The sequence below is a fragment of the Diorhabda carinulata genome, chromosome 8 (genome assembly GCF_026250575.1).
Source record: "Diorhabda carinulata isolate Delta chromosome 8, icDioCari1.1, whole genome shotgun sequence".
Taxonomy (NCBI): Eukaryota; Metazoa; Arthropoda; class Insecta; order Coleoptera; family Chrysomelidae; genus Diorhabda; species Diorhabda carinulata.
The window spans coordinates 21093421-21107546 of NC_079467.1; the positions used below are offsets into that span (position 1 = coordinate 21093421).

The following is a 14126-nucleotide window of genomic DNA, read 5'->3' on the forward strand; positions in this document are numbered from 1 at the left end:
TAAATTTTGATTTGAGGGTAAGAGGATAAGCTGTTTCCCTGATAAGTTATAAGTTTTGTATGGCCTTATGGATTTTAACAAACTTCTGGAAGGAAATTCAATGTTAGGGGTTATAACGCTTCATAATTCATCTAACTTATAAATATAAATGATACATCAAACGGAATAGCATCAATTGTTTTGGCACTAGGGAGCATGATCCCGCAATGCTATCCAAATTGAGTTCTGCAATAAATAATTCCTGAGATACAGGTTACCTATATCTTTAAAGCTATTTAATTTGTTCAATACTCACAATATACCAGCCATTATCATCACAAGTGACATAAATACATGAACTGATATAAAGTATACAGCAAGAATAATATGAAGCTCCTATCATATATAACAAAGTATTGACTGCTTTCTTTGCCTAAAATACAGTAGAATCAATTATAAAGTAAAGTAAAATAAGATTTTGATCCGAAAAAATGTTGTAGCGCGCTTAAAATTGATACACATTTTCATGATAATAAGTATTTGAGGAAACAAAATTATTTACTTGAAAATGGGTAGCGGAAGCCACCAAATTTAAAATTCAAAATAAGACAATACATTTGTTGATTATACTTCCAATACCAAAAGATAAAAGAAGTTGTTCTAATGGATTTCAAGTTTCTTAAATTTCCCACATAGATGATCTCTTCCTCTTTTTGCGTACAGTAAGTCATTTTCTCAATAAACGAAATTAGAAGTTCAAATTATCGTAGACAGGCATCAACGTATTTTGTGTTTCCAAAAAGTCCACCGTACAACTGGTTTTTTATTAGTTTCAACTAAAAAATCCGGGTGTCTTTTTAAAATTGATGAAATTCTTTATCAAGGTATAGATACATCTTCTAATGACATCTATGTCATTCTCCAATATGATTTAGCCAATGTACGCGGTTCTTGCACACCGAAGACAGAAAAAACTTTGACGCATCCCTTTTTTCTTGACTCGAACAAACTTCCCAGAACCCCACAGTAAAAGCTACAAATAATATTTAATATGCGTTTTACATAAAAAATTGAAAAGTCAATTGCAAACTTTAGGTCTTAGCTTTTTGATAGCGTGATAATAAATGAAGTTATTGATCTACAAGATTTTTATTTCCATCGTTAATACAAGATTAAGAAAATGTACGAAAACTCATCTTCGAGAATGTTAATATGGATTTAGACCCGGGAGATTTATTAGAAGGAATAATAGAAGACTGCAAGTTGAGAGGTACAATTATTACTAAAGACGTCCAAATATTGGCGTACGCAGATGATCTGGCGATAATAATGAGAAGTGTAAAGAACATAAAAGAAAAATTCTTGAAGATCGAGGAAATCACTCAAAGGATCCACACAAGCCACCGAGCATACCATAAAATCCGGCCTCTAATATTAAGCAAAAAAATCAGTAGACGTACTAAAATGGAATTATATAGAACAACCATAAAGTCAACAGTAGAAAGACACCTAAAATGATATGAAGAATATATGGACCAAAAAAGTTAGGTGGCAGACAATATAGAATCCTTATGAACGTTGGAATTAGAGAAAACTTAAATGGATATAATATCACCAGTAAAAGAAAGTCATGTAACAAATAATCTGAACAAAATGGTGGAGTAATACCCAAACAGAAAAAAATGGAGAGAAATAGAGGAAGAAGCCAAAATATGCGAGGAACTTTAGTTGGAAAAAATAAATAGAACGTGGATTGAGTCACCAAAAGAAAGAGTCAAAAAGCCCTTGATTGAGCGGTTACTAATCCTATTGGAAAGTATAACCGATTATATTCGTATTTCAAAAATACGTTTTTGCTGTCCAATTCAAAATTTTATTGTTTCGTCGGTTCTTCAAAATTCCAGGACATTGTGCGAAAATAGATGAATTTGTTTTCCTTTCGCATGCAAAGATTATCTCAATATAGTAACGGTATATAACATAAATGCAATTCTTTTGGACTGGATTTTCAGTATCCTTCCCTTTCTTATTTAAAACCAATAAAAAATCAGTTTTACAGTGCAAAAAACTTTCATTGAAGAATAAATTGGAGATCTTGAAAAACACAACAAACTTTGAACCCGGTTTCTACGATTATTTTCAACAACAAACTACTTATTGTATGCTAAGGGACAAGAAATTTTTTTATAAATTAAATAAACTTTCTATCTATGAGAATAGTTTTTTTTGTGTTACTTCTTTATGTAGGAGTCTGTTTCGGTATTGTATTCAAGTATGATGAAAAATGGATTTTGAACAATGTCTTCTCTCAAAATGCATCTTATCACGAAAGTTTATTCTTGTTACACTACTTTTTACATTTCTGGCTATTTTTTTCCTTTGGTTCCTTTATTATATATCGGTTTATTATTATATAATATATAATTATCGAGAATAAAGTTAACAGGAAGTAAAAAATATATGTCTTAGGCCACATACGTTAATGATTCACACAATTTGTTGCTATAGCTTACAGGCAATACCCAAAAGGACTTTCCATCTGATCTACATTAATAGTAGTCAAAAATCATTATCAAATATGTTGAATTCGTAAAAGAAAGAATATAGCATTCAATAATTGTCTTTCAATGAGAAATTAATTATTTACATAATAACAAAAATCAGTGTTGTCAAAATCAACCATTTCAAGCTGAATTTGACTGGATGTTTATATGAGTATGAAGTAGTGATGTTAATTGTAACTTTCTCAAAAAGTATGGAAAAAATTAGAAATTTATGTTTGGAAAAGCTCATTTTAACAAAAAATTAAAGGATAATTTGTATAATATAAACTATTGCATAAAATTCTAGAGAAAGTCGTGAGTTTTTAAAAAAATCAATACTCAAAAATTTGCACGGACTTGTTCAATTCCAATAGTATGCAAATTATCGTATAAACAAGATTGAAAGTAATAAAAAAACTCACCAAAGAGGAGTGAACATGTCCAAATAAAATTTCGTTTATATCAGATAGCCTATGCAATCTAAGTAAACGATTGAATTTGAGCAAATCGTAAAATCTGTCCGCTTTTACTTGATTTGAAAATACATTTGACCATATTTCTGGAAAAGTCATACCTCTTATATCTTCAAAATTATAATTAGTTGTCAAACTCACCCATAGGAAATAAAGAGAATATATCAAAATTGAATTTCCAATTATCAAGTTGCTTATCCAAAATAAGTAATAAACTGTTATTTTCTCCTTCCTAAAAATATTAATAACTGAAAATTCTATACATAAATGCCAATATCTATTTTCTCCACTTGTTTTTCTTATTTTTTGTTAGTTTCTTTATCTATTATTCAACTAACAATTTATTACCTATTCTTGTCATTTATATTATTACTAATTCGCTTCGGCGTCCACTTAACTTTTATTTCGGTATCACCTATATTTCGATTCAATAGAATAAATATTCTTTAATTGAATAATAAATTTACAATAACGCAACAAATATTCAAAATTAAAAGTGAATATATAATTTTTATATAATATCAGCTGCCCAAGAATTCTCCAAATGCCAATTTACGAAACTTCATCTTCATCTGTCCACTTAGCATTTGCTGCTAAATTTCTATCCCCTTATGTAATTAGTAGCTATCGAGCTAGACAAGCAAGTTGTATGAAATTTTTTTCAGATATGTGAAATAGGATGGACAAGATGGACAACAGTGAGTATATACTATAATTCCAGGGAAGATGACCCTAGCAACTTTAATGAATCTTATTGAATAAAACATTGAATTCATAAATATATAAACTTTATATATAACTCTCATCAGAAATCAACGATAAAACACTTTAATTGATTTGAAAAAATATAATTTTAACCTTAAAAAAAAACTAGGACTGGCAATCTCTCCCAGGGTATCCGGGAGTGGCCATAGTAGTCTAAGAGAAATGGCTAGTAGTTATTTTGCCATTCCCTTTGCCCTTAAGATCATTTAACTCATTTTTTCTCTTATTGCAGCTGTGAGAACACATGTCCTGAACCTCTGTGCAATTTTCGAGAAAAAAAAAATAGGATTTCATCAATTCAAGAAACATATCGGAGGTTATGTAGGCGGGTTTTTAGGACATATAGTCTAGGAGCGGTCCATTTTCGGATTCAGGTTATTTCCATTGAACTTTATTTATGCACGCGGAAAGCATAAATTTAACTTCAGTGTTACAACAAACATTTACCCTGAATGTTTCAACTTTTCATTGGAGGTTGACATAACTACAGCTTTGGAACATTTTTCAGCTGAAACATGATCTGGTCGATTCTTCAATTGCCACCCAGACTCGTTCATGTTGTAAATATGGCCAGGTTTATTTATTAAGTCATTGTCACTAAGAGTCCTCTAAAGCATTTCAAAATAGGAGCTTTCCTCTATTTCCTCAATGACATATCGTAATTTCTTCTCGAATACATTTGCAACTAATTATAGCCCGCCTTCTCTGCTGTCTTAATAAATCTGTGGCTCAACACACTTGATCGCAACAGTTCTTAAATCGTTGATAGTCGAAAGAAAACCTCGTGGCTGCATGCTTTATATGCTTGCTTAGTCTCTTGTCGATGTCTGCACCAAAGGTTGATGATGGCCTTTATGTTTTAATCTTCTTTCTATTTTTTATAGTGGAATATTGTGAATTTAAAAGGCCCTATAAAGAGTCATCCCGCCATTTTGTACTTCTTCTATGGAATTTTTCAAAACGTTTTCACTCCAGGTACCTCGACTACCAGCTGCATTCCGTTTGTATTGATTAGGCATCTTTGACAAATATTAAAGATTAAAAATCAATTATCAAATTTTATGACTCTTATAATCTCTCCCGTGAGATTATGTACATGTTGTTTCTTTTTGTTCCGATAATATTGGAACCCTTAATTTTTTTCACAGGTGAGTTAAAACAAATAGTAAGAGTAAAAACAACTCAAGATAATGGACGTTTTCACAACACACCTAAATTTAAGCGATCAAACCTTCATATTTTTCTAAATCTGGCAACATTGCGATTTTTGGCGACATCTGGCAGCAAGTTTGGCGACAAGCATTCATGGAAATCTGGCAACACTGGTTATTTCCAGATTACTCTGCTCATTCTGCGAATGATACTGAATGATACGTATATATGCGATTTGTGGATTTATTTGAATCAAGGAGTAATTAAGAAGTAACCAAGTCTTGGTTACAGAATAGATAAAAATCATGATAATTATAAGGAAACTAATATTTGTCATTTAATTTTCATACCTGTTTATATCGATATTTTGTTACAAAAAACTTGAAATAATATATACAGTATTCAACATTAAGTAATAATAAATTATCAAAAAAAGGATTCTATTCAATATTACTATCTTCAATTTTGAATAAAAATCGTCTATCTTATTCATAATAAAAAAGTGTTATTGAATATATGAAATATGCCACATCCAACAGCTTATCTTCGCTTTTTATCATGAAACCCCAACTTTTATTTAGATACAATAAATACCTCAAAAGCATCACATCATGTAACACATATGAAATGTTCAATATCTCTTGTATTAGGAGATATATTTTTTGTCCTACATACTGCTTAAATAATGCCCATAAAAAAGAATAAAACTTACGTCAATATTCGTGTAAAATTTACAATTAATCATAACATCTATTAAACATGCAATATCAGCACAAATGCCAAACGTCGAAATGGAGTAAGGTACATTTTGTTCAAAAACTGCATAGTACGGATACACACTACAAAATGTTACTTGAACCATACTGTTGAATAATCTCCAAATCTTGAGCTAAAAATGGGATGAAGGATTTTTAATTATTATATTGAAAATAATATAAAACACTGTACGATGCTATTATACGAGGTGTGATCACATAAACGATTAGCATGACCTTCTCTGCTCTATTAGTCCCAGAGCTGGCTACAAACAACAGGATCGATAAGGTGCGCGCCATTTCAGCTTGTAAACTGACGGCCCCAACTTAGTACATCACCAAACGCCACTTCTGAACGTTTTCTATCGCCAAAGCTACTGGTGGATGCATTTTTTTGTCACGTTTTAGTACACTGTACGTCGAGGTATTTTAAATTCGGCGGCAATGGTACGGTTACTTTTGCCTAGACTAGGAAGACTTGCGATTAATAAACTAGTTTCAACCGATAGTTTTTTGGTTTTGCCCATTTTAAAACTTACAAGTCCGAATTTGTGATAACGAAAAGAATTCATATACGAACTTCACCAAAGGATGTCTTGTTCCAAAAAATATAAATCACACCACGTCCTTGGAACTCACAGTGCCACCTCGAAAAAATCAACCGGTACTTGCAAGTTTTAACTATTTGTGATAACATGACAATTGATTCAACAGTTCATCGGCAGCTAATGGTTTGGTTATTGCAACTGGTTTCAGGATTCTTTTCAAACTCCCATGTTTTGGATGAAGTGTTGATGGCAAGCTTCAGACGCTGTTGGTAGTCGTGCTAAGTCAACGAAGAGTATTTTTTGAACCATGCAAATACAGAACTTCTCTCCAGCAGTTACCAAGTCATCTTTCGATGTGGAAGCGTTTAGGAATACTTTTGCCAGGGGTTAAACAGTACAATCTGTTGTGAGCTCTTGAGCTTCTCAATCAACAGATTGTCCGACATTAGTAATCATGTTTTAGGTTGATGCCAATAATAGATTTAAATCTATTAATAATAAACATAACAATATAAAATGCAACTTGATGTGTTGGTTATTATTTTGAATGCTGGCTGAAATCTCAATACGGCCAATGAATCGATCAGATAAAATAGTGTAGGCCTAATAAACAGTGTCTACATATCTCACATCAGAATCCAGAAGTTTATACGATCAATTATTATACTTTCGTTGCACCGTGGTTAGCTGGTTATGTTACTGATTTATGTTTGACAGTTGGCTTTGTTTGCTTGAGTTAAAAAAACTCTGGCTCTAGTTTTCCGATTATAACAGAAAATATGTTAATTTTTTATGCCATGAATAAAAGTTGAAAATGCTCAACAATGAGGAAGGCTTGTTCCATGTTTAAGTCATTGTTGAATATTATGCATCGTCCAGTCAACTGTCAAAATGTTATTTAGGAGCACCAACCCACTATAGAAAATCACCAAAAATCGTTTGAGATGGAGTGCGTTTGGTTTCGAATTTTGTACAATCTTGATTAGATCTTCATTAGACAACAAGTTATATGTTATGATGTTTATATTTAGAAGCCATATCAGTGGATAACTCTTCTCTTTGTCATTTGTCATTAGTCATACCGAATTCTTATTGTCTTGAAAAAGACAGAATTTACTTTTCACGGATATGTTAGGGAAAATATAAAATTGCTGCGTAGTTTCCACAAAGTATCTCAAAAGTCTTTTTAAATTTACTTACCCACAGGACAGTTTCGTCCGAAATAACATTTCGGTAAATAGGCGAATGCAATTTATATAATTCATGGAAACATCCAAAATTCTCATTATTTGAATAGTCATAAAGCTGATCTTTAATTTTTTTTAAACTGGAAATACGATTTTTCGAATTCTTTCCTCGTTGATTTATTGCAATTAGTCGTAGTTTTATATTAGTTTGTAATTGTTTGAGATAGTATGGGAAATGCGACATAACATTCATGAAATCTTGCTTTTCTAAAACTCTTAATTCAGTGTTTTCTGCTGCCGTCACCGTTGCTTTCGACGGTATATTTAAAAATAAAGCTGTTTCTCCTACAAATAGAATAAATTCAGTAAAGGAGATTTTGGTATTTATTAGATATTACTATAGTGAAAGAGTTTGTCCGATTGAAGTCAAAAACATGTAATGAAGGGTAACTATGAGTATCACAAGTTTGTCGAAATTGACTCAACCACGATCTCTTCTAGATTCCTATTTCGACTTTGTTCCTTATGGTTTCATATACTTTCGTCACTTTTCTTTTTAAACTAATAATTCCATGCTGTTTTTTGTACTAAAAGATTTTCCATATTTCTTCTGTCTACCATCTGCTTTTGTGTTTCTATCTTTTCATCATCCTTTTTCCACAAATTTACTCAGCTCAGCTTGTCCACTCTTTTTTCCTTCAAAACTGTTCTGCTAGCGTTACTTTTTGTTCTAATTCACAATATTTACTGTCGATTTCGGCATTTACTTTAATTTTATTTTTGTTACAACAATCGAAGTTCTCTCATATCTCTTCTTCTGTTCCTTTCTTCCTTCTTCCTCTATCTCCAGCTCAGTTTCCACCAATCAATAGTTGGTGCTTATTTATGACACAAAAAATGAAACTTTTGCCGTGAATCTTGGTATAAATGGTTTTTAAAAATGATTTTCATAATATGAAGATGACAAAGGTATAAAAGTATATTAAAAATATATCGAAATGGAAATGTGCGGGAAAATTGATCCTCTATTGATACTAAAGTACGTACAGAGTGTTTATTTTATAGCGATTTTGATATAAAAATGGTTACATCTTTTTATATCCCCTATATATATATATATATATATATATATATATATATATATAAGAAATCTAAATATGAGAAAATATACTGGGTATGGTAAATCAAAAAACGTATGTTTCCTTTGTCACGCAGTTATGAATCACCCCAGATATCGGCATATTTGATCGTAATATCTTTTTATCTTAAGAAACAATTCTCAACAAATTTTTTTTCTTGATGTTTCTACTATTAAGACCCGATACTTGTAGTACGATAATGAAAAGGGCGGTACTTTCACAAAAAATGTTGCAGCATTGACTGCTCTGAAAATATATAAACTAGCTCACCTAAAATTGTCCCTTTCCGAAAGTAAACTATAGGACTTTCTTCGTCCTCATTACTGAGAACTTTTAAAATTCCATTTTCTATACAGACCATACAACTTTTCACAACAAATTGGTAATAAACGCTTTCACCGGCAGGCAATATAATAGTTTTCATAGCTGAAGAGATCTTCCTCAGTACATATTCTGGTAGATTGTTAAGTAATAGGGATCTATGTAATAGTCCACAATTCAAATCGTAATCGATGTCTTGTGATAAAGTTGGAGGTAGACATTTTAAAAGCGTAATATTTTCCAAGAACTTGCACTGTTTCAATGTGTAATATCGGACAGTAATCCATTTTGTAATTTCATCGCTATCATTGACATATTTTTTCACGTTTTCTATCTACGAGATGTAAATTTTGTTTAAAGAAACTCTGAAAATACATTTACTTAAATGTTGTTATACCATAGTAATCTGAAAAGTTACTGTCCTAACTTATGAACAAAGCTTGGTGTTAGTAAAATGATTATAAGAATAAACGGTGTCGAAAAGCCGTTAAATCACTTAAGGCTGCTTGACATGATGCAATACAAAGTGCAATGCAATGCAAGATGCAACGTTGATCAAAAGCATGCGCAGATGAAGTTCAGCTGATTGTTTCATGGAAGGCAAGAGACTTACATAATGTCAAGCAACGTCTAATAATAATTTATGTAATTTCTTGCACGTTGTATTACATCATGTCAAGTTACCTTTAAACCTGTTGATATGTATTTTCAGCCACGCATTTTAATAAAAAAAATTATAGAGGTTGTGTCATGTGACAGTGGCCAATACTAATTTTCTTATTTTGAATGCTATTTCCTGTATATTATTTATTTTTGAGATTCTTCAGATAATTAAAAACATGTATAATATTTACAATACCTATCTTCAATTGTATCAGAAATATTTTTGAAATATCCCTACGAATAGAAGTCTAAAGGTCTCGGATCAGAAGATCGTACTGGCCATTTTAACTGGTGGGTTTGTTAGATCAGGATATAGGCTGGCGACATTATTTTGGAGCAGTTCTAAATATTTGTCTCCAATCAAGTTGCCATCAATGAAAAATTGATCAACAATTTCTGCTCAAACATTAACTGTTTCAGGATATTGCATATGTTTTTCTCCAAACTCTAATTAATGTGTGGCTAAAGTTGAACTGTTAGACTTATTTTCGACAAGAATTATGTGGGTTTTCTTGAAACACAAACTTATCCAATTTCGTATCATCACTAACTGCATTGGCAGCTACTTTTCTTATCAGTCTTACGAGTACATGACCAAGCTCACGGAACTGCAATTTTGCTAATTGTTTTTTGGGAAATGGGCGGCAAATTTGAAATTTTTTCGTGAATTAAGCTCGCAATTTCCATTTGTCCACGCGTTAACTCCACCACCAATCATTTGTAAAATGCTTATTTTGTCCATTTCTGTTGAATGAACCATTTTTCTGATATTATTACGTACAGTTAACGAAATTTGAAAAAGAATAGCACTGATACCAAAATATGTAATTTAAAAGCATCAAGTGCTTCTTCAGGTGAAGAAATTATTGGTTGCCAAACAAGGACAATACGGCGGAGGACCCATTTAAAATAAAATAGTTGGTAGTAGTCTCTGTCACATGACACACATTACAGAATGTGGAAAAAACTTTTCAATCTCGATTGTAGTTTTTATTTTATCAAAAAAAAGTAAATGCAGTACGTACAAACAAGTTATACAGGGTGGATAGTTTGAAGTTAAATACTTGATATCACTTTTAGCTGTAGTTAATGATAAGATATAGATGAAATAGTACTCACGCTTCGAAATGTATCAAATTGGTAGAAATTATTATTGATAATCAACCATGCTACATTGGTAATCAGCCAAATGATGAGTATCTGTCCAATTATAAACATAATAAAAAACACATGCAGATGTTCGAATTTCATTGGAAACACGTCGCCATAACCAATATTGAGTAATATTTGAATAGAACTATATACGTAATATAAATACAAATTTAACGGCTGAAATTAGTGGAATGACATTGTACATTGAGACAACCTCACTTAACTAAATTCTTATCTTACCTTTAAAGCGTAATTACCCTCATAATCTGTTAAATACCACATACAAATTATACTATGCATTATAAGACCGAAATAAACTATATATTGAATGATGAACCAGACTGTACGATGGTCTATTATCCTTTTTGCAACTTTATTAAAAATATCCAAATGCCTAAGTCTTGAGAATGTACTGATTCTAATTAAAGGTACTAAATACCTATAATTTGAATCGATAAACGGCAATAGAAGTGATACTTGCAGCAATATTGACAACATATCTATTGCAATAATGGGAACAATCGTTTTTGTATACGTTACATGTGGAATTTTTAAAATTCTATGAGCGATCAACATGATGCAGTTAGCTAAGTAAATAGTATCAAATATCAAATAAAACGGTAAAAAATTCAAGTCTTCATCTTCATAGAAACTGATATTTATCGTTACCAAAATGTAGTTGAGAATTGTTGTAATCAAAATAAAAACCTGAAACGAAGTACAAAGAATTACAATATAGCTAAGAACTAATAGAGACCGTAAAACCGATCTTGTTCTAATATGTTAATCGAACTAAATATTTATTAGCTTTTGTAACTGTTTTTATGAAAACAAGCTCTAACAAGGCCTTTATGTTTGCTAACGGCAAATTAGAGATTTCCAGGAAATCGAAGATTCTAGATTTTGATGACAGTGTATATAAAACGAGTCTCTATCAGTAAGGAAGTGAGTAATACAATTTGATGTCGTAGTGAACCCATCGAGATAATGACAAATGAGTTAAACGGTTTTTTAAATAAATTTGATATTAGTGAATAGTTTACTGTGTTTTGTATTAGTGTAAGTGTTAGTGAATAAATCAATTACGTAATATAAATCAGATGAAGATGATCTAACTTTCTGCTCACTACTTTTAATAATGGATTCACATATCCTTACACATTCCAAAATGCGTCTAGGAATACAAATGTCGCAGAGCTAAAGTTGCAGCAATGTCACACCATACCATAAGTCCATCACACTGTTTACATTTTATCTTCGGTCTCGGAAGCGATAACTTGAGACACTTGTCGGCAATTACACAGCTAAACCCAATTACCGATGTTCCAAAACAAGGGTGTCCAGCTTGCAGAGGCTCAAGGACCAAATTTATGATATCTGATGGTGAGTTCAACCACATTTGATATCCATAAAGGAAATTTTAAATAAAAGTTTTAGCGAACAATGCGAAAAACTTATGAACTAGATTGAATTTGCGGATAAGGGGTCTGGAAGGAAAATTTAATCAGCTTTGTGGCGAAAAGTAGAAAATTCGAAGTTATATCAAAAGGGTATCATAGCAAAGAAGCTGGGAAAGGCGAATAATATTTTGGTGGGACGCTAATCCCGTATTTTTTTGAGCCTGCATGTGCGGTATATCTTATGCACAGAAACCATGGTGCATTCATTTCAAAATGCCCAAAATTTATGATTAAGAGAAGACTGGACACCTGATTTTAATTGAAGAATTCGTCGCTTAGATTGTAGATTGTTTTGGGGAGTCCTTATGGCTTATCAACCACTCTGCACCTATACATTAAACTTTCTAGCGAAATGAGTAGGACATTCGCAGAGTAGTTGCTCTGCTGTTTCCATGGCTTGCTCGCAGAATCTGCAGTTGTTTGAGAGGACAGTAACCTATCAGAAGACCGACCACCAGTTTCATATCGTTTCTGGTATCAGTTCTTCATGCTTCTTAGCTGATATGGTTATGAATATTTTCTATTATCTTAGGCCTGAAGTGATTCTCTGGTAAGATTCCATCTGTTTCTTTAGCCATTTATTCAGTTCGTTATTAACGTGGCATCTCATGAGGCCAACGTAGTGTTCTGGTATGGAGTCATTGCCTCTTTTTTGACATGGTTTTCTGCTGCCTGGTGGCCTGGAAACCACATTAGGGTCACTTTGTTTTTGTTAGCTAGTGCCTTATTTACTTTGCTTACATTCCCACAATAGTTTTGACGTACACTCTTGGACCTTGGAGCTCTTAAGACGTAATGACAGGCGACAGAGCTCCTCGAAAATACAAAAGCGGGTACAACGACTTTACAATGTTAACGGTAGATGTGAAAAAATGCTCATATTCCAATTTGTAATACAGTTTTTGTTTATAAATGATTTTTTCTTATTTAATCATCAGATAAAAGACGTAGAAAGTTGTTTATATAAACGAGAGTCTAAATGACTACTTTGTGATCTTATCTCATAATTAGAAATTTTTTTTAATGTACAAGAGAAAAACTGACGAAAATTCAGCTAAAAATATCTCTTAAGAAAAGTTTATACATGATATTAGTCGATATACAGGCAGACACAAAAGCGACTGTATTTAATACTAGAAGCTACCACGGTAAAGAGTTTTTGTTATATTTCCCAGATCTGATGTTTCATTTTGCTTAAAAAGTATTTCATTTAAAAAAATGGAGTGAAACTGAAGCTATGAGATATTTTGAAACATCTTGCCATGCTAAAACTGTTCGTGATGTACTTACGTGGGTTATCTCAGTCCTTCTTCACGACGCATGAGAAGATGAAAGAAGTTGAGTGCTTTGCAGTTTTGTCTTATAAAAACGTTATTATTACAAAGTTGATTCACGTAAACGCGTTGATAATAATAAAGTTTTGTTTTTAAAAATGTACGTCCTTGTGTTAATAACTCATAATTTTTTGTATCAAAATATAGATCATATTAAGGTTATTGGGTTGAGTAAATAAAATACTCACATTCCATGGGACTAAATCTGGCAATGAAATAATACTCAACGAGAATTTTTTTCTATTTGCTTCTTTCTGTATACTCTCAATAGAGTTATCTAAATGTTCAGTTTTCATAACTCTAGAAGTATCTGTCTAGTTCATCTTATTGTTTTGACATTGTCAATTCACCTAATAACATCTGACAAGATATAATACTAGGCCATCTAAGAAAACAGCTGATCTACGTCAAAATGACGGCCGTGGGGTAAACAATCGGCTTTTTTATATGTCCCCGTGTTAGCTGTTGTCGGTTTTTTATTTCAGTAACACAGCTGGAACTGCGTATTTTCAAAGTTTTTTTAAACTAAAAAGTAAGCTTTCAAATACTTCACATAATATAGAAGCTTAGTTTCTTTTGGGAATTAATTTTCACTTTTAGGTTCATGTTTATCAAAGATGATTGAGTACTTTTTAAGTTGCAGTGACATCTGAAT

At 31.9% G+C, this 14126-nt stretch overlaps 1 protein-coding gene across 1 annotated transcript in view; it reads right to left on the minus strand.

Moving 5' to 3' along the window:
- LOC130897022 (uncharacterized) overlaps positions 1 to 13814 on the minus strand; it is a 33151-nt gene extending 19337 nt beyond the window's left edge. Inside the window, exons 1-9 of the mRNA XM_057805497.1 lie at positions 13660 to 13814; positions 10918 to 11385; positions 10645 to 10854; positions 8812 to 9196; positions 7416 to 7747; positions 5625 to 5801; positions 3137 to 3227; positions 2945 to 3081; positions 296 to 412 (exon numbers count right to left, since the gene is read on the minus strand). Coding sequence (XP_057661480.1) covers positions 296 to 412; positions 2945 to 3081; positions 3137 to 3227; positions 5625 to 5801; positions 7416 to 7747; positions 8812 to 9196; positions 10645 to 10854; positions 10918 to 11385; positions 13660 to 13767 — 2025 coding nt within the window. The 5' untranslated portion in view covers positions 13768 to 13814. The remainder of the gene's footprint in view (positions 1 to 295; positions 413 to 2944; positions 3082 to 3136; positions 3228 to 5624; positions 5802 to 7415; positions 7748 to 8811; positions 9197 to 10644; positions 10855 to 10917; positions 11386 to 13659) is intronic.
- Positions 13815 to 14126: the final 312 nt, after the last annotated feature.